This window comes from Vigna umbellata, chromosome 10 (genome assembly GCF_029865625.1).
Source record: "Vigna umbellata cultivar VRB3 chromosome 10, Vumbellata_1.0, whole genome shotgun sequence".
In the NCBI taxonomy this organism is placed as follows: Eukaryota; Viridiplantae; Streptophyta; class Magnoliopsida; order Fabales; family Fabaceae; genus Vigna; species Vigna umbellata.
In genome coordinates, this window is record NC_142174.1 from 16,268,908 (window position 1) to 16,289,393 (window position 20,486).

At 37.1% G+C, this 20,486-nt stretch overlaps 6 protein-coding genes and 1 pseudogene across 8 annotated transcripts; 3 read left to right on the forward strand and 4 right to left on the reverse strand.

The window, feature by feature from the left end:
- Positions 1-1,507: 1,507 nt before the first annotated feature.
- LOC124830894 (laccase-11-like) lies at positions 1,508-4,145 on the forward strand. The gene is made up of 6 exons (XM_047304757.2): positions 1,508-1,850; positions 1,928-2,079; positions 2,200-2,444; positions 2,531-2,659; positions 2,743-3,666; positions 3,800-4,145. The coding sequence occupies exons 1-6, from the start codon at positions 1,743-1,745 to the stop codon at positions 3,928-3,930; spliced, it is 1,689 nt and encodes a 562-aa protein (XP_047160713.1). The 5' UTR covers positions 1,508-1,742; the 3' UTR covers positions 3,931-4,145.
- Positions 4,146-4,322: 177 nt separating this feature from the next.
- On the reverse strand, positions 4,323-6,220 carry LOC124830896 (ultraviolet-B receptor UVR8). The gene is made up of 4 exons (XM_047304759.2): positions 5,888-6,220; positions 5,586-5,802; positions 5,189-5,498; positions 4,323-5,089 (listed from the first exon to the last, which is right to left on the reverse strand). Exons 1-4 carry the CDS (start codon positions 6,178-6,180, stop codon positions 4,605-4,607), a joined length of 1,305 nt encoding a protein of 434 aa, XP_047160715.1. The 5' UTR covers positions 6,181-6,220; the 3' UTR covers positions 4,323-4,604.
- A 64-nt stretch (positions 6,221-6,284) lies between these two features.
- LOC124830897 (putative glucose-6-phosphate 1-epimerase) lies at positions 6,285-9,493 on the forward strand. 2 transcript variants are annotated; one of them, XM_088100340.1, is made up of 10 exons: positions 6,285-6,438; positions 6,520-6,636; positions 6,720-6,842; positions 7,006-7,057; positions 7,379-7,516; positions 7,829-7,927; positions 8,187-8,284; positions 8,733-8,840; positions 8,921-9,002; positions 9,229-9,493. In XM_088100340.1, the coding sequence occupies exons 1-10, from the start codon at positions 6,371-6,373 to the stop codon at positions 9,292-9,294; spliced, it is 951 nt and encodes a 316-aa protein (XP_087956466.1). In that variant the 5' UTR covers positions 6,285-6,370; the 3' UTR covers positions 9,295-9,493. The 2 variants fall into 2 exon arrangements, with proteins under 2 accessions (XP_087956466.1, XP_047160717.1); XM_047304761.2 differs by having other exon boundaries at positions 6,286-6,438; positions 6,729-6,842.
- Positions 9,415-11,383, reverse strand: LOC124830895 (pentatricopeptide repeat-containing protein At5g66520). The gene has a single exon (XM_047304758.2). The coding sequence runs from the start codon at positions 11,143-11,145 to the stop codon at positions 9,586-9,588; it is 1,560 nt and encodes a 519-aa protein (XP_047160714.1). The 5' UTR covers positions 11,146-11,383; the 3' UTR covers positions 9,415-9,585.
- A 68-nt stretch (positions 11,384-11,451) lies between these two features.
- LOC148192042 (syntaxin-112-like) lies at positions 11,452-12,883 on the reverse strand. The gene is made up of 2 exons (XM_088100341.1): positions 12,709-12,883; positions 11,452-12,602 (listed from the first exon to the last, which is right to left on the reverse strand). The coding sequence occupies exon 2, from the start codon at positions 12,574-12,576 to the stop codon at positions 11,680-11,682; it is 897 nt and encodes a 298-aa protein (XP_087956467.1). The 5' UTR covers positions 12,577-12,602; positions 12,709-12,883; the 3' UTR covers positions 11,452-11,679.
- Positions 12,884-15,008: 2,125 nt separating this feature from the next.
- LOC148192043 (phosphopantetheine adenylyltransferase-like) lies at positions 15,009-19,348 on the reverse strand. The gene is made up of 7 exons (XM_088100342.1): positions 19,120-19,348; positions 17,309-17,465; positions 17,145-17,216; positions 16,498-16,557; positions 15,908-16,002; positions 15,520-15,589; positions 15,009-15,409 (listed from the first exon to the last, which is right to left on the reverse strand). Exons 2-7 carry the CDS (start codon positions 17,438-17,440, stop codon positions 15,293-15,295), a joined length of 546 nt encoding a protein of 181 aa, XP_087956468.1. The 5' UTR covers positions 17,441-17,465; positions 19,120-19,348; the 3' UTR covers positions 15,009-15,292.
- A 162-nt stretch (positions 19,349-19,510) lies between these two features.
- LOC124842196 (polyadenylate-binding protein RBP45C pseudogene) lies at positions 19,511-20,482 on the forward strand (annotated as a pseudogene). Its single transcript, XR_015782504.1, has 3 exons — positions 19,511-20,139; positions 20,237-20,333; positions 20,426-20,482. The product of XR_015782504.1 is annotated as a polyadenylate-binding protein RBP45C pseudogene (transcript).
- Positions 20,483-20,486: the final 4 nt, after the last annotated feature.

Here is a 20,486-nt window from a genome sequence, read left to right on the forward strand (position 1 = left end):
TGTTTGAGACTTTCCAGCTGCTACATGTACCCAGAAAAGTTTAGTCATATCATGGCTGATGCGATGCTCTGCCAATAGTTTTTGCCAAAAATAGTTGTGATATCGAAGTCACACAAAATAGTTTTCGACTCCAATATACATTTTATATTGAATGTTTGGTCACGTGTTGAATTATTTTATATAAATGTTGGAATATTAGTTGATAAAATTTTATATAGACTTTTACACATTTGGTTTTATTCTAAATTTACATGTATTTAAAAGTATTTATAATATTCAGTAAAACATGAAAGCAGTAGCATATGTGGTGCTTCGTTTGTTTTATAACTTTACAAAAGAACTATTATTCTTAACGATTCCTGAGACCCTTTTGTTTTATAACATTTTCTTTGATTGAATGATACGGTGACAAAACAAGGGATGTGTAGGAAAAGCTCTAGCCCATGAAATGCTTGAACTCCATGCATTTGTTTACTAAAAAATATACCAGAATTAGAAAAACGATATTCATAAAAAAGAATATAAGTTGGTGGAAAAACATAAACAGCTAGCAAACGAACTAAGTTGGTGGAACATGCTCGACCATTCAACCGCATTTTCCAAGCAATAAAAACAAATTAGGTTGATGGCAGGTTAATTATATGACAATTTATGACTAATATGAAATATTTAATTCACCTATGAATAAAAAAAACATTACATAAAACTATAATTTGAGAACTTGATATTATATTATCAGAACTACCTTGAAGCATGTAATAATTTCTCTCTTAATTATAAGCCTAAACAAATAAATTGTTTTCAGGTTTGGTAGCTGAAGCATAAAGCTACATATGACTTGTCTCCAAAAAGATGTTTTCTCGAACAGCCAGGGATCAATATACTTCAGAAAGAAAGAGACCAGACGAGGGAAAAAATGATAAGATGGAAAAAGATAAATAAAGGTCTAAAATTGACGTGACAAAAGAATTCTATTGTTGTTACTCCCATGGTCAAAATCTGGAATTTGTATTTCTAAATTAGTTGAAATCAAATAAGCTATTTTGATTATTGAAAACATAGTGGTATTGTTGTGTCGTGACCTTCAAAACTCATCCACCGCTTTTAAAGCTTCTCAAATAGCCTCGTGGGTTCAATAGGTTCTTACAGAAGAAATTGAGATAAACTGATATAGTCCATGGTCGTTACATTTCTTTTCTTAAAAGTTGCTACATCTTAAAATAGTGAGATTTAACTATAATGGAATCGCAGCAATAACTAAAATAAGTGGCAAAGGAACTTTCTTCCACTTGAGTGACACAAGGAATTAATTTCTAGCATTAGCATTCACCCTTTGGCTTTAAGCCATTACTTCTCCTTAACGACAAAGCCTGTAGGCAGAAGAGTATATTGAGGTAGATTACTGGGTTGGATTTCATCTACCTATCATTTTCAGTTCAAATTTTGAAAACGTGTAGTATAAAGTAATATCATCTCTATATACTGATCCATAGAAACTCAGCCTATACGGAAGTCAAGGCCTTTACAATTTGTCATATTTCGTTTACAAGTTTTTACTCACAGCTCATACAAACTTAAAAGTGCTACCTAATCAGCCTATGGTGTTGATAATTCTTAATGCAACAAACTGATAGCCCATATCTTACCTTCTTCCCATTCATAAATACCCCAGCACATGCAACACTTCCTGCATCTCAACAAGCGCCAAGATATCGGTATAGAACTTGGACACAAAAGACAGAATGGCGAGCTTGGGGTGTTCCATGTCTGTCTTAACCTTTTTCTTCTTTGTATTTGTTGGCTTAATGTCTTCTTCCTCTGAAGCTTCCGTAAAGAAATACCAGTTTGATGTGAGTTAAGTTATATTGATATCATAATCAACATGCTTATGCATGGTTCGCTTGATAGCATTTTCTGTTTTCTACAGATTCAAGTGGCGAATGTGAGTCGACTGTGTCATTCAAAGCCCATTGTAACGGTAAATGGGAGGTTCCCAGGGCCAACTATATATGTCAATGAAGGAGATAGAGTGCTGATCAATGTTACTAATCATGCACAATACAACATGTCGATTCACTGGTAAGCCAATTGTGCTATATATATAAGAAACATAGGTGAAGGTTTTGATACAAGCATGTATATGTGTATACGTTAATTTCTTATTTCTCTCACAATTTACAACTTTATTGCTTATTATAGGCATGGACTTAAACAATATCGTAATGGTTGGGCGGATGGACCAGCTTATATCACACAGTGCCCAATACAGTCAGGAAGAAGCTATACTTACGATTTCAATGTTACTGGTCAAAGAGGAACACTATGGTGGCATGCACACATTCTATGGCTGAGGGCCACTGTGTATGGTGCAATAGTGATTATGCCTACACCTGGAACACCATTTCCTTTCCCACAGCCAGACAGAGAATTTGAAATTCTCCTGGGTCAGTTTGAATGTCATTGTATCTTAATATTGGAAGAATAGCAGGGTAAGAAATTTCCTATAACTAACTGTGTGTGCATGCAATAGGTGAATGGTGGAACAATGATGTGGAAGAGATTGAAAATCAAGGGAACCAAATGGGGTTGCCACCAAATATGTCAGATGCACATACGATCAATGGGAAGCCAGGACCACTATTCCCGTGTTCTGAGAAGCGTAAGGAAAATATTTAGCTACTTGGTTGAGGTTTGGAAAGAGTGAAAACTTTGTACTGACTACAGTTTGTTTCGATTTTTCAGACACATTTGCAATGGAAGTAGAACAAGGGAAGACTTACCTTTTGAGAATCATCAATGCTGCCCTAAATGACGAGCTTTTCTTTGCCATTGCCGGTCACACTTTGACGGTAGTGGAAGTTGACGCCGTTTATACCAAACCCTTCACCACTCAAGCTATACTAATTGCACCTGGCCAAACCACAAACGTTCTGGTCCAAGCTAACCAAGTTGCAGGTAGATACTTCATGGCCACCAAGGCCTTTATGGATGCTCCAATTCCAGTTGACAACAAAACTGCCACAGCAATACTCCAATACAAAGGCATCCCAAACACGGTCCTCCCCATCCTTCCACAGTTGCCGGCTAGCAATGACACAAGTTTTGCTTTGAGTTACAACAAGAAACTAAGGAGCCTGAACTCTGCCCAGTATCCTGCTAATGTTCCCCTTAAAGTTGATAGAAATCTTTTCTACACTATCGGTTTAGGCCAGAATTCTTGCCCCTCATGCCTCAATGGGACTCGGATACTTGCTTCACTAAACAATGTATCTTTTGTGATGCCCCAAACTGCCCTTCTCCAAGCTCACTACTTCAATATCAAGGGGGTTTTCAGAACTGATTTCCCTGACCACCCTCCTACCCCTTTCAACTATACTGGTGCGCCACTAACCGCCAATCTCGCCACGTTAACTGGCACAAGAGTTAGTAAGATTGCTTTCAATTCCACGGTGGAGCTAGTTTTGCAGGACACCAATCTTCTCAGTGTTGAGTCACATCCATTCCATCTTCACGGTTATAACTTCTTTGTTGTTGGAACCGGGGTTGGTAACTTCGATCCTGCTAAAGACCCTGCCATGTACAACTTGGTAGATCCTATTGAGAGGAACACAGTTGGGGTTCCTACGGGCGGTTGGACTGCAATTCGTTTTCGGGCAGATAATCCAGGTACGTCTGTCTCGTGAAGTTGTCCTAAACTTCTATAACATTCAAGTGTTGAACAATCTAAGCATTTCTGGTGCTGTCTGATATTTAACAGGTATATTATGTATGATTGATGTTATGTTCTTCTGTACTGTAGGTGTTTGGTTCATGCATTGTCATTTGGAGCTGCACACTGGTTGGGGGTTGAAAACGGCTTTTGTTGTGGAAAATGGACCAGGACAAGATCAATCTGTTCGGCTTCCACCGAAGGACCTACCAACATGCTAACCATCCACGGAAATATACCCAAAGTTAAATTCAATAAAACACTTTTCAATATTTTTACTTTTATTGTGTCTTTCTGCTCAACCTTGCTGTGAAAGTTGCAGAAGGTTTTAAATTGTGTGCTATAGAAAGAGCAGGAGCAATAGTGAGGAGTGATTTTTAGGAATTCTTTCAATTAAATTTCAAAAAAAGAATAAATGTGTCCTATTTTGTTTTCAGTATTGCTTCTTCATTTCTCGCATCTCTAAAAAGTTAAAATTTCCCTAAGCTATTTGTACCAAAACTGTCTGCAACAATTGACTTCACGATCTAGACCACCGAAAAACAAAGACCCCTATTAAATTAATCTCGTCATAATCTTCCTGTCACCTTTATACATGATTTAATGCACTTCATACAGATAAACTACCGTCAAGAAAATTATACCAGTCTCGGTTGTTTCCATGAAATTGCACAACAGAGTGTTTAGATTACAGGACATAAAACAAGTCCAAAAGAAAGAAAGAAAAACTACATTTGACATTGGACCAACAGAGTGCTTAGATTTTTATTTATAGACTACACTCACCAGTCCATCTACAAGTTCCAGCATAGAAGACTATTCGCTGTTTTTCCTTTTTCCCCAAATTTAATTTTCTGGGTCTGGGGCTAACGTCAAGGTATATGCTGAAGCCAAATCAGCCAGCAACTAGAATCAGATTATGATCAAACCCCGCCACGGCCTGTAAAATTTGAAAACCCTCCAAAGAATCAAGGCAAAATGGCTCCACTTGGTCAGCAGAAGTAGCCAATCCAAGTCTGCCGCTTTTACCAGAGCCCCATAACCACAATTCCCCTTTGGACGTGAGAGCAAGGGAATGTGCACGCCCAGCCGAAACCGAGACAGGGTTTTCCCCATTCAATGCATCAATGAAAGAGGGTACTTTCCCATCCCCGAGCCTCCCAAGCTGAGAACTAAGGTTCCATCCCCACGAAGCAATGTTTGTAGTCCCCACACTACCATCCGATTCACCTAGCTGACATATTGCCAATGAATGCCCAAGCCCTGCTGCAATAAAAATGGGAGTGAAGCTCATGTCAACGGGAAAAATTCCCAAATCTGCTTCAGCTCGACCCAACTGGCCATAAACGTTGCTCCCACAGCTCAAGAGCATACCGTCACCTGATATAAGACAGTAAAAACTCAAGGACAAAGCACATGCATCTTATAAATTGTTACGAGAATGAATGAGGTGTGCATTGACTGTTGTGTGTTACATACGGCAAAGAACTAGAGAATGATCAAGGCCACACGCAATGTCGACAACATGAACACCGCGTAATTCTTCAACCAAGCGGGGCTCCCACACTATTGGTATGTCATTCTCCTGTTCCATTCCTTGCAAGACTCTGTTTTCAGCATCTTTGAGGTCTGAACTAGAGAGTTGTGAGTTATTCCGAAACGTGGATTCCAACGGAGATGTCTCAAAGCGATTACCCATTTTGCCTATCCTACCGTCCGCAGAATAACCCCATCCAAACAACTTGCCATCCGAAGTACGAGCGAGAGCATGCCCCCATCCAAACGAGATCTGTCCAAATTCAACCAAAGAAACAATTGAAGAGACAAGTTAAGCTGGTTACGAATGGGAGCAGGGAATGAAGTGGAAAAACAATACCTTTGAGACGTTCTCTCCAGAAAGTGCTTCAACTTTGGTAGGCACAAGAGCATTGGTGATATTTTCACCAAGCCCAAGTTGACCGCGTTTGGACTTCCCCCACACCCACACCGAACCGTCATCCCCAACGGCGGCGGAAACAACACCCGAAGCAAAAGCAGCACACACTTTCACACTCTCTAACCCCTTCACTCTCTCTGGCTCATGCCATGATTCTCTAGCAAATACCATAAAAAAGCTGCTTCTCAAAATAACCAACAAAACTGGACTCACTTTATTTTACTCTACTCTACTTTACTTACCTGGAGGATGGGCCGCGGCCGAGTTGGGCCTCGTTGTTTCGGCCCCAGGCCCAGAGATGGCCGTGGGAAGTGAGGGCCAGGGAATGGTAGTGTCCGGCGTGGACGCTAACGATGTCGGAAGGAAGAGTAGCAACAGGGGTGGGTTCATATGCGTGGAGTCCCAGACCCACCGGAGATCCAACGGCTCCTTGGCTACCATCACCCAAACACATCACCGTGCTCATCCATTTCAACTGGACCCCACTAACCGCTTTCGCTTTCACCTTCCCCAACAACTCCAGTGATCGCCACATTTCTTTCTCTTCACATTTCTTGTCCCAAACACATTTCCACTGGATTTTCCTATTCCTTCATGGGCTCAATATGTTCGGCCCACCATTGGTTTTGGGCCGGTTCGGGGTGTAAATCAATATTCGTGAACTAAAATGAAAAGTAGAATTATAATTTTTGTGAGTGTGAGCGAGAGTGAAAGCAGGAAAACAAATGGCGGTGGTTTCCATGGCATTGAGCGTCAACAATCCCACCTTCCCCAATCGTTGCCAAATTAACAGGTTAATCTAAATTTAAATTTCTATGCTAACGTAAAAATTCTTCGGTAGTTTCAAATTGATAAACTTTGCATCTGGTAAAAGGCGTGGTGGAATGGCGTTTGCAAGCTTGAGCAATCAAAAAGGTGCATCTTTGGGAGTGCGACTGACAGAGGGAGAGGGGAATTTGCCCAAGCTTGTGCTCTCTTCTCCGGCTGGTAGGTGCGTAGTTTTCTACAACCGATTTTCGTTTCACTCTTGGCCTTTACACGAGCTTTAATGCAACGGTGAATCAATCTGTGGAGTGTGTGCAGTGAAGCTGAGATATACCTCTACGGAGGGTGCATTACCTCTTGGAAAGTTCCCAGTGGCAAGGACCTCCTCTTTGTTCGCCCTGACGCTGTTTTCAACGGGAAGAAACCGATAAGGTTAGGTTCTTCTCCTACAAACCCCTTTTCTCTTTACTTCAAATGCTCAATTACTCTCTTAAGAATCTCTCCGTAGATTGTGCCAATCATATAGTTTAGTTTTTTGCTGTTCTAATTTACGCTCATTTTGGACCCAGCACTGATGAATTTTATATTTGGGCAGTGGAGGCGTTCCGCATTGTTTTCCACAGTTTGGTCCCGGTCCAATTCAGCAGGTATGCGTACTTATTTAGTCAATTACTCAATGCCATCCATTTTCTGCAGTTCATATCTTTTTTCATGTTATATCTGCTACATTAAAATACAAAAAGGCTGGGAAATAGAGGTAATGGACCTCTCGGTCCTGGCTTATAGGTCACAGTGTGAGTAGTTGACTGTTGGGTTACTCTGGTAATTTTTTCTTCTTTTAGCTAATAGAACTTGCTTCCCTTTAGTAAAATTCCAATTCATGAGTGGTTTATGATTGTAATGTTCTTCTTTTCCACTGTATACCAATGCTTTCATTTAAAACATTTGCTTGGTTGAGTATTCAACAGCATGGGTTTGCACGGAATGTGGATTGGACTCTTGTTGATTCTGAGAACGCAGAAGGAAGTCCTGTTGTAACTATGGAACTGAAGGATTCTCCTTATAGTCGTGCTATGTGGGATTTCAGCTTCCATGCTTTATTCAAGGTTAATGGCTTATTTTTTTTCAACCACAATTCATCTTTGTAATACTACATATTATGTTCTCCAAAATGAGGTTTTCACTTTCGAGGATAAACTGTACAGTTGAGATTGAAACTTCATAGTTTATTATGCACATACATGTATTTTACTGAATTCCAACTGTTGTTTTTTCAGTGAACAAGTATAATTGCACTTTATCCTCTGAAGTACTGTCACTATAGAAGAGCCATTGTAATAGTATTAGGCTACTTGCGCTAACATCTGTCATGTTCTTCTACCTAATGATGACGCAATTGTTTGCTTCCTTTTGTGCAGGTCACACTAAATGCTAAAAGTCTTTCAACCGAACTAACAGTTAAAAATACAGACAGTAAAGCATTCTCATTTAGTACCGCCTTGCATACTTATTTTCGAGTAAGTGATTGGGGTCGGAAATTTGGATAATCACACCATGGAATAACCTAAACAGTGTTTTTCTGTTCTTTGACATTTGGTATTGGGTTTACTGAAGATCTTAACTGAAACTAAACATCCAATCCGTTTACAAACATTTACCTTTCAGTGTTATTTAAATCATTTTGATCTAATCTAATGCACAATTTTTTAACTCGACTCTATTGCTTACACTTGCTTCTTGAACTTGTAGAAGTAATAATTTTGTGTTGTCTTGCAGGCTTCTGCTAGTGATGCATCAGTAAAGGGGTTGAAAGGTAGCAAAACTTTGAACAAAGATCCAGATCCTAAAAATCCGGTGGAGGGTAGGGAAGAGAGGTATGTATGATACTTTTGTCAGGGGATTCTTAAATAGATATAAAACAATAATTAATTGGGATGGATAAAGAAAATGGCAGTTACTGAAGTTTGCTTTCGTTTAGTCCAAGGGTTAGATAACAAACTATGCTAAGTAACTTTTAAAGCATTTCCAATGAACTTTACCAAGCTATACATATGTTGACATGCATTTTCTTGTTGTGCATACGCTTTGTTCTTTATATATGTCAACTATTACTCAAAATCCACCTTTATTCATTTTGCCTAAATTTAAACTAGAAGTCCGAAACATTGCATTCATTTGGTGGCCAACATATCTCCCGTGCATTTGAGTTTTTATTTTTTTGTCATTCTTCATCTTTATCTATTGTAAAGGTATATATTTGACTCAATCTAATTCACGTAAAACCAAAATTTCATTGAATAATGTGGAATCTTCATAATGCAGGGATGTGGTTACTTTCCCTGGATTTGTAGATTGTGTTTACCTTGATGCTTCCAGTGAGTTGCAACTTGACAATGGTTTGGGTGATCTAATATCTATCAAGAACACAAAGTATGTAATTTTAAACTTCTATTAATTATTTGGTTTGCCCAATTCACTTGCTCTACTTATTTTGCCTCTTACACATGCAGTTGGTCAGATGCTGTGTTGTGGAATCCTTATCTTCAAATGGAGGCATGTTATAAAGATTTTGTTTGTGTCGAAAATGCTAAGGTAATGACTTTACAAAACATTTTACAAAAGCATTAAAGATATTCTCCGCTTGGCGGAGCATGTTTTCATGACCACAATTTTGACATGATGGCTATTGAATTTAAGTAGACACTAGTGGCTTTTTGACATCCTCTTGGACATCCTGCAGTAACACAGTATTCTAATTGCTAAAACCTTCTCTATTGATTCTTCTGAATATTATATTTACTACTACTAATTGCTTCAGATTGGAAGTGTCCAGCTAGAGCCAGAACAGACTTGGACAGCTGTGCAGCACCTTAGCACAGCTTGAATTGTAAATGTGCTTCTACATCATCGGTTATTTTTTTAATTTGATAGGCCAAAAGTATGTATCTGCTGTATAAATAATTTTCTATGCCACTACTAGTAAGCATAATGTATGAGATAAACCTTGTCTAAATCTCATTACATTCATAACATTATTATTATTGTAACAACAAAAAGGAAATAATAATTTTCTCTTCCTTCTATAGACACGGGAGAACTATATTTTTTTCATTTTCATTAATCTCAACAGGCATTGAGAACCATTTTTCATTTCACTCTCCTCTCAATCTTTTCATCAATAGTTAACATATCTATTTGCAAGATGATTAGGCATGTCATATATCTCTTGGTCTCGTGGGTGGGATCCACCCCCAGCAAAGAACTCGTGCACAACCCCATTCAGGGTGATGCTACTGCATCCTGGATGATTTAGCAGTCCCCTATGTTTGATCTGGCTTCTCACTCTGACTGCTTGGTTCCATTCTCCGGCTGCAGCATATATGCTTGCCAAATGAATATACCGACCACTATGATCAGGGTCCAACTTGATCAGAATTTCGCCAATCTCTTTACCAAGCTCAAAATGTTTGTGCTGTTGGCAAGCATTGAGCAGTGCTCCCCATATTGCAGCAGTTGGCTTTATGGGCATGAACTCTATGAACTTCCTTGCCTCTTTCAACAACCCTGCACGACCCAAAAGATCCACCATGCATCCATAATGCTCGGCAGTGGGTTTAATATTGTAAACAGAACTCATGCTCTCAAACAGGGACTTTCCTTCTTTAGTGAGTCCTGCATGGCTACATGCAGTCAGAATTGCGGTAAAAGTGATCGAATTTGGCTTAGTTCCTTCTAACTGCATTTGGGTAAACCAATCTAGAGCTTCTCTACCCTTTCCATGGATTGCAAAGCCACCAATTATTGCTGTCCAAGCACAGACACATTTCTTATCCAACTTACTGAACACTAGTAGGGCTTTTTCCATTTCACCACATTTAACATACATATCTATAAGAACACAACCCAAAATTTGATCTATTTTTATTTCGTTTTTTTCAATATAGGTGTGAATCCACTCGCCTTGCTCCAATGCACCTAGGCCTGCACATGCTGAAAGAGAGCAACTGAGAGTTATACTATCAGGTTTGATGCCAGCAGCCAGCATTTGCGGAAGAAGTGACAAAGCTTCTTTGTGCCTGCCCGCCCTAACAAACCCAACAATCATGGTTGTCCAAGAGATGACATTCTTCGCAGGCATCGCGTTAAAAATCTTGTAGGCCATATCTACGTTTCCAAATTTTATGTACCCATCAATCATTGTGTTCCAAGAAACAATATCCGGTGAGGGAAGCTGATTGAATAGAACGTGTGCAAAATGGATGTTGCCCGAAATTGCATACACACGAAGGAGAGAGTTTGCGGCATAAACCTCCGAAGCGAAACCCCTTTTGATAATGTGAGCGTGGATTTGCATGATTTCTTCAAAGGCTGAAAGGGCAGAACATGCTTTCAGAAGGAAAGGGAAAGTGTAAGAATTGTGAGGTACCGAATGGTGAAGCATCTGATGGTACAAAAGAAGCGCTGCTTCTGGGTCATTACTATTTGAGTATGCTCTGATCATGGCGTTCCATATGACAGTATTAGGTAAACTTATTCTGTCAAAAATCATACGAGTGTAGGCTAAGTCACCCAACTCTATTCTTGCATACGAAGCCAAGAGCCTGTGTACTGTTAAATGATTCCTGATAGTGCCTTTTTTCAACAATTGGCCATGAATCTGCATTAGTTCTTTTATATTTGAACATCTCTCCAATAAGGCCTGGGTCTGCTCCGCATTTGGAGAAACGAGCAGCATAGCCACCGTCGAAGTGCAAAGAAATCGAGTTATCCTCCGAAGAGAAGTTGAAGTAATTTGGAGAAAAAAATAGTGGACATTGCGCAAAATGAGTGGCTATAATTTATTCTCACTAGTTTGGGATAAGATAGAAAGAATAAAATCGCCTTCCTTTGGCTTTTTCCACCTACGTTGTCGTTTCAACATTGACCAGTTATTACTAGACAGCTTTTGAAAATTACGAATGGAACTGGCTATTTGGCGATGCCATTTTTATTTTTAGGCCTCTTTCTTTAAGGTTATTACCGAGGGGAAAATCACTGAAACCCAAATGAAGAACAAACTAACTTCGCTAATGTTCAAAACCAAAGACCAAAAAGAAAAAGTAACTCGAATATTACCAATCAATTCTATTAGGTAAATTTTTGTTCTCATGAACAAGTTTGAATCAATCAACATAACTGTTTTCAACAACACAAGAACCACTGAACTGTAAAATGAAAGTAGCTTTACAGTCTCAAAACTCCAAACCAATCTCCTTGTCAATTGCACTAGTCAAGAAGACAACATTGCAACGATGCATACGAGTAGTATAATCAGCCCCACAGCGAAAACCCAACAGACCCACTTTCTGTTCTTCTTCTTCATTTGGTTGGCATAGTAGAGACTATTGGTTCCACCATGGATGAAGTTACCCGCATTGGCCACATTATCCTCAATGTTATCCACGCTTTCTCCCTGTGTCTCAACCAGAACAGCCATATCAAGAAAAACCTGGTGAAGCTTATTCAAACTCCTCTGGATATCCATTACAGCCTCATGCCTAACCTGAGTGTCCAATTCTGCATCCGTTTTCCCAGCCAAAAACTCCACTTTGAGACTCCCAGAAACCATCTTCTCCATGACCTCTTCAGTGGGAACCTCACCCGTTGCTGTATAGTACCTTCTCTTCAAATCTTCCTTGTGATCAGATAAAATTTGGTCTCTCAATGACTGAAAATCATTCATCATGGCCCTAAGCTTGACCCTCAAACCATTTGTGACAGACATTCTGGTCCTGTAAATTGAGCTCCCCTCTTTGTAGGAATCTGACAAACTATGGTTGACCATGTTGGATTTGTCAAGAACCTCAAGCTTTTCCTTGATAATCCGTGCCTTGCGAAGCACGGCAACCATGTCAGACTCCATCCGGTCCCTTAGGCCTCGAAGCACTTTGGCACTGTGGGTGCACTTTGCCTCTTCATTGAGTTGCTGAAGATCAAATAAGAGATTGGTGATCTCTTCCATTTCAACCTTGATTGCTTCAACTTCTTGAAAGAACTGAGAGAGGTTGCGGTCTTCCGTGGGGTAGAGTTTCCCTGCCTCAATGTCAAGATCGCCTTCACGGTCCTTCTGTGCCTGTTTCTTAAGTTCCACATAACTTAGGAACGATTTTGTCATCAAATCATTCATCTTTGCAAAGTTTTGCAAAATCCCACCTGCGAAACCCACAAAACATGATCCAAAACAGAGAGAGAACTGATCAGGTACAAAGCAAGAAAACGAAACGTTTATGGGTTTTCATGAGAAGAAAGTGAAGCATACCCTTTTGCACAAATTCAAGAAATGAGTGAAATTTCTCAATGGACGAAAGATTTTGCAATGAAACAAACGCTCCAAATGACCTACATGAAAGAAAACACAGTTAACGACGGTAAAATGACAATCGAAGCAATAGATGAGAACCAAAGCACAAAAGAAAAGGAAAGAATGGAACATCAAAATTGATTCTTTATTGTGCCACGCATAGAGAAACGTGGTTCGGAGACGTTTTACTTTACTTCAAAAGGAAAAGTATGATCAGGAAATCCTCCCATGCAATTTCAGAGTGGCAAAAGAACTACCCTTGCAGTTTCAGAGTGATTAAAACTTTGAAGGAATAGAAGAATAGGGACCCTGAGGAAACTAATGTTGTTACCTTTTTCTTGAGTGCTGATGATCCCTCGTTAAACAAATTACTGAGAAGAAGACCAAAATTGGAGATTTTGAATCAGTTTAGTGAACAATGTGAGATATTTTCTCTCAACTAAAATTTGAATGCCGATAAAAAATTTGAATTTTCTTTTGTTCGAAAAACATCCGTTGGAAATGAGGAAGGAAGAAAAACGGTACCTGTTGAACTTCAACCCTCCAACACCAAAGTGAAACAAACACTGCATTAATCCTTCATTAGAGAATAATTGCTTATAAAATAAAATTAAACTCTAGGAAATACGGTGGGCGCGAAAGTATACTATTGCTAAAATATTTAAGAAACACATGAAAAGAAAATTAGGAATGCAAGTGAAAGGAAAGCAACGTTGATATCTTTTTTTAAAAAAACACACTAAAATAATTATTTTAGTTCAAAATGTTAATTATTTTCACATATATCATTTGTTAGTTTTTGTTTTTCTAAAAAAATTTCAATAACGAGACCTTAAAAAAAACTTGAACTTTGAACTTGGATTAGCATCAATAAGCGGATCTCTTCCATATGATTAATTTATTAAACGGAAAATTGTGGATTTGATCTTTATAATGGTACTTCGTTATTACGTTGGTTTCTGAATTTATTAATAAAAACACATATGTTACGTTTATGTATATTTATTTTTTTATTAATAATAATTAATTTAATTTTAAAAAATAACTAAATTTAAGTAACCAATCACTTGTGATAATATGGTAAAATAACATTTTTATTTTAAAAAATATTTCACTTTAAATATATGATCAGTCAAAAATAAAACTGATTACATAATTATTTTAGTTAAAAAAACAGTTATAAATTAAAAAAAAAGTTATACAACTAGAAAAATAATTCTCTTAATGCTTAAAACTTGAATGAAAAAACATGACCTTAGAAAAATTTTCTGAAAAAACGGTGATTTTGACTAAAGGCGAAGGATAATTAAGAATATTTCTGGGTTAGTTTAGTTTATTTTAGGAAAGAAAAAAAAAATCTAAATCAATTTAAATAGTTAGTATCCTTTATAATCTCAAATTATTAACGTTTTGGTTTGGTTTAATTTTTATGGTTAAGTTTTTTATATTTTTAAAATGGAAGAGTTCAAATTAATTGCTTAAAAGAGCATCATTTTAGTCAAAACAATAACGTATTGAGCGTATAAATGTGAGATTAAAATAAAATAGGATAAGAGAATATATTGATAAATAGAGCTTACTCTCATGCGTAATTTATATGGTTTAACATAAAAAAATAAATAAAATGAAAAACTACATTCTAGAGCTCTTTGATAATATATTTATAATGTTTGTCATATTCGGTCAATTTTATAAAAGTTTATATTTACTATATAGATCCATCGTAATATAGTAAAAAAATATCTCAATTGTTCTTGTTGCTTTTATTGGTTTATGCAATAATAATTTTTATATTGTTTCCGAATCCAAGGATTTAATTGTTTTTATATCTTAAGCTACACGCGGTTTTACATTTTAATATAATTATATTCAAAATAACTAATGTTTACAGAATCAAAATAACTAATAGAAATATTCTATAAATCTTTCTTAATATATAGCTTTTAATATGTTATATTTTTGAGTATTTAAAAAGACACTTTTAATATGTTGTATTTCTAAGTATTTCAAAAGATACCAAGTTTCATATTCTTTAATTTTTTTTCAAAGAATTTATTTACTAACACTTTGCGCACATGAATATTGTTTGTTTTTCTTCGACAATCGAGACTCAAACAAGCATATTTTTTGGCCATCTTCTCTCTAAACTTCAAGAAAGTGTTTATTTAAATCTCTCTATTTTTAGTTAAATTTATCTAATTTTATTTAAATTTATTATATAATATGTTCATGTGACGTTATCAATTGAACAACACTGGTTGCAGTAAAATAAAACATTTATTTTTATTAGAGAAAATATAAATATAAATACAACACATTTCTCTAAACAAAACAGTAGTGTTTTTGTTGCTGTCAGCTAAAGAAAAAAGACACATCAAGACAATATTTTTTTCTGAAAGAATGTGACCTTCCGCCTTTCAAACTTAGAAACACTGCCATGACATGCAACTACATGTCAGTTGCTGTAATGGACATCTTAAACTCGACCTTTCAAGAAATATTTAAAAAGAAAAAACAAATTAAAGCTTTTTTTTTTTTTTAACTACGTCTGCGATATCGTGTTTTGTTGTTTCGCCTTTTCAGCCTCAATCTTCCGTAGCATCGTCGAACTCAGCTTAATTTCACCTGATTCTCCAGAAAGCAAATCCACAACTTCAATCTGCATATGATCCCAGAAAATAATTCCTAATATGTCATAACATATTTAGAAAACTGAAGAATTTTTCTTAATCAGAAAGAATAACCAAACCACAAACAATAATTTAAGACCTTCAACAGTGAAAGGCCTCTTTCAGCTCTTTTTCTGTTTATTGCCAATCCTCCCGGTAATGTTTCTTTGCTGTAACAAAGCCAAATCCAGTTAGCAATCAAATAACTCCATGACACTTTTAAAAGTGAACGTGCATAAAGTTGTGATCAATTGTTTCTACAGCAACGCAATCAGAATTGAAGAGAGAAATCACAAAATCATGACAACAATGGATCATGGGATACGTTTTCTACCAAAACAAGGTTTTAATTACCATGACCATTGAGATCAGAAACCAGACACTAGGAATGAGATACTTGATTATAACATGGAAGATACATAAACGAATACACACTACCTCTACCAAAAATTTAATATGGCCACTCAGGAACCAGTCTTAACACTAACCTCACAATCACAACCTCTAAATTTTCATCTACAATGGAAGGGCCGAAGGGATCTGTGATTGGTACAGCTTGCACTTCTAAATCTGGCTTGATAGACTGCATGTTAGTTCAAACGAATATTAATTAAGATTTATTAAGAAAAATGCACTTTTCATATAAATTATGCTAGAAAAAACACTAAGCATTCGATCGAACATTAGTTTTACAGATGTAGAGATGTAGATTCCTATAACATTTGTCACATTCACACACACAGCCCACGAACTAACTATTCCAAAAGACAAACTGTTAGATGAAGAAACGTGAAAACTTCTATATTATATATCTAAGACATGCAACCAACGGTACAAAAACATGCAAACTCTTATATGCAACTTAAAAAGGATGTTACTGCGACACAGATATAAAGATGCCTACAATCCGTCCCTCATGTTGTTCTACATTAACATGCAAAATGAAAAGCTTAATGTATTCTGACCAACAATAATGTAAGTCAATTTCGGTTTTCTTCTTTAAAGAACAAAACACAGGAAACTCAATTCTTGAATAAATAATAAGGAAAACTGTAGTTGCTTGAACACATACTCGTACCTTAATGAAATTTTTGACATTATTTATCCTTTCTTCAACTGGCTGTATCAGTTCAGCAAACTGCAAAAGCAGAACATGAACAGACTCCTTTGTATGTAAAATCCACAAGCCCCGGCGCTTGTTGTACATAAATAAAACGATTTTCACCGCATGCTTAAAATTTTCAATGGTCAAAATCAAATAGCACAACACCTTAATTTAGCAAGCTCGTACCATAATTTTTATAAAGATGAAACTTTGATCACTGAATTTCAAGAGCAGAACATTTGAAATCACTCAATAGTTTCTCTGTTTAAGCGCTAAATTCAGTTCATCTGCTGAAATTTCTAAAATTCTGTAAACTTACTGCTATCTACTCCTATAAATAATTAGAGCAGTCAAAATTGAATTGGAATTAATTTACATAGAATTCGAAGAACTCAACAATTCAAGAAAAAAGCTGAGAAAAACCAACCAACTCTAAGTGGAATATAATCAAAGCAACGGACTACCGAATTGGTTAGACTGTAAAAGGAACTGCATTTTTCAGTTTCAGTTGAAAACCTAAAACTGTGGATGTATAATTACAGAGGTTGTGTCTAAAAATAAATTAGCAGAAATAAACAAAAAAATAAGAACCGATTAAACATGGAAAATGTAAAAGTAACCTGTTTCTTTGCCAGCATAGGACCGTCGCAAACTCCAATTACAATCCGACCCTTTGCCACCTCGGCCGCGGCCTGCATACAAGTTTCAAACTTTCACAATTTTTGCGTTAAATATAAGAAATGGTAATAAAAATTGAAATAATAGAGGAAAGAAGGAGACAGACAGTGAGGAAGAGACGGTGGCCGTCATGCAATCGGTCAAAGGTGCCACCGATAACGACGGCTTGGTAGGTGTTGGGTGGAGAGAGAGAAGGAAGCACCATGAGCATAGGGTCATGCTCATCCTGAACCGCCATTCAATGTGCTCAAATTGCTTTCGCTCTAAGCACAAGAAAAGAGTGGTATTGGGTAGGTGTCAAGATGGGGTATAAGATTTGTTACATCGTTATAATAATTACTCTATAGATTAACGCCAACAATTCATTTTTTAACATATGTTTTAATTAAAGTTTATTAAAAACATATAATTATTAGAAAAAATTGTTGAATAAATATAGCAGAACTTCAAATTTTCTTTTTTTTTTAACAAATTTTAATTCGTGAGAAAATGTTTATAACACAGTCGATATTATACGCTTGGTTGAAATTAATTTGATGGGTAATATTTGTGGAAGAATATAACAATTACACCAAATAAATTTTGTGTTTATGTATAGATATAAATGGTTATTGTAAAAAATTAAAGAATTAAGGTGTTTTGTGATTGGTTATTATAAAAAGTATATTTATTCTTTTCGGTAGTTGTGCCTTTTTTTGGTGTATCTAACGGTCTGTTGTGCCTATGACGACACAGGGGAATCAGATAAACAAATTGGATGCAGTAAGAAAGACAAATATCTTATCTACCACCTCACATGGTTTGATCTCACTCATATAGATTGGGATAAAAAATACCCAGAGGACCAAGAAGATCCTAATTGGAAAGGCCCATAAGACCAAAATACTAGTTATGTGGATCAGGATCAGCCCATAAAAAATATTTTAACACGAAAAAAATATTCATTTTACATGCAAAAATCATGTCAATTTTCTGTTAAGGCTTCAAGTATTGAATCTGTCCCATACTCAACCTAAATAATAGGTTTTTGTTTATTATTTACAATAAATAATATTGAACACTTATAACATTTTGAAATACGTTTTAACACATTATAGCATTTTGAACAATAGATAATGAACTACATTTTGGAACAATAAATAATAAAAAAGAATTGCAGATGTCATAGCACAAATGATTAAAATCCAAGTATCTTATATGTGACACTCACAATTTTTCCCTAACATCATCAAACTTTATGCTCGAAATAATCAGAGTAGACCCACTTCAGATTTCATCTTAGTAACATCAAATTAATCAGGAGCTACCTCACTTTTCACTCCAAAAATGACATATCGAACTACAACTTGGCCCACATTCGATTTCCCTTTAATCACGCGAAATTGATTCTCCCACAATTCATATTTCATTCTAAGATTGAAAGATTGACCAATGCCTACTTCAGATTTCGTCCCAAAACTTCAAAACTGATCATGACCAAGCTCATATAAACCATTCTTAAAAAGAAAAATTACTACCAAGATACAGTTCATGTTTCATTGTAAAATTACTACCATATTTCAATCTAAGAACACGAAATCGATCAAGACCCACTTCATGTTTCATTCTAAAATTTAAAATTTATCCAGACCCAGTTAAGATTTCGTTCCAAAATTCAAAAACTGGGAAGACCCAGTTCATATTTCATCCTAAAAACGAGAAATTGACCAGGACCCTCTTCATATTTCGTACTGAAATTGCAAAACCATTAAGACCCTGTTCATATTCCACACTAAAAACAAAAACTTGACCACGAGCCATCTGAGACTCCATGCTGAAAACTCAAACTCGCTCAAGACCCACCTCACCATCCACACTGAAAAGCTCGAGCCAAGGATCAAAACCAAAAACACATAAGCAAAGAAAACGGAAATAGACCTTGACGGAGATCTTAGGCTTAAACCAAAAGTGGAGGCGGAACCAGAACTGGTGATATTCCACGATGAACCTAGACTTGGAGGTCTTAGCGGAGGAGCGTGCAGATTTGACGAGGTTCGTGGATGGGCAACCCGTTGCTCTGGCTTTCCTTAGTGTGTTGAAGTTGGGTGGGAAGAAGTTTCGAACAATCTCCGATTATGTCCCAACCCACTTCACGCATTTTAAAGTCTCCGTAAGTCAGGGAATAAAATACTACTCCATTTTAAAGGATTTAGGCTTTTAAACTGTAATCAATTTAAGGCATAATACCCAATTTTGTCCCCACTTTGGTTCGAAAATCTCAAGTTAGTCCCTTTATAAAAAAGTGAGTTGAATGAATCCTTACTTGTAATTAATTGACTCTGACGAGTCCCTTCCGTTAAATAGAAGAAAACGGAGTTAGTGGACTGATGATGTGGCAATTGTCTTTGGTGAGGTGTCAATACGCAGTGGTTGATTGCGTGCTTACGTGGTGTTAGGTGGAATTTTTTGCCTCTGAAAGTTCTTCAGGAAAGAGTCAGCCTTTCCTTATGAGAGTCTTGGCCAATTCCAGATCCTGCAAAATCCAAATCAAAAACATTTTAAAATTCTATCCCCTCAAAAGAATTGCCATGATTCTATCCCCCACCCGGTGGTTACCCCGCGCCGGCTTACGGCGTGAGGGATTATTCTCCTGCTCCGCAGGGCTATGGGTACTCTCCCTACGGTGCTCCGCCACAGGATGCCTATTACTCCGCGGCGCCGCCCGGTGGGTATCCTTACAATGCGCCTACGCAGGGCTACGGTGCGCCACAGCAGGGCTACGGTGGTGCGCCACCTCAGAGTGGGTACGGTTATAATGCGCCTCCGCAAACGGCGTCGTATGGGCAGGGGAGCGCAAACCGATGACCATTTGAGACAAGTTTTTGGGCAGTATGGAGAGTTAGTTCACGTGAAGATTCCAGCTGGCAAGAGATGTGGATTTGTCCAATTTGCAGACAGGTAATTTAATCATTGAAGTAATTTATATATATCTTGGTAACTTGTCTAAATGCAGTGTCCTCTGATTGTGCCGTGATTTTTCATGTTTATGCACCAGGAGCTGTGCAGAAGAAGCTTTGCGGGTTTTAAACGGCACACTTTTGGGTGGACAAAATGTTCGGCTTTCATGGGGCCGAAGTCCTTCAAACAAACAAGTAAGCAATGTTACTGAACTGTGGTCATTCTGATATGCTTTATCCTTGTTAATTGATTTTTATAATGAATTTGGTTTTCATGGATGACTCAGGCCCAACCAGATGCGAATCAGTGGAATGGCATTAAAAAAATCACCGAAGCGATCTAACAAA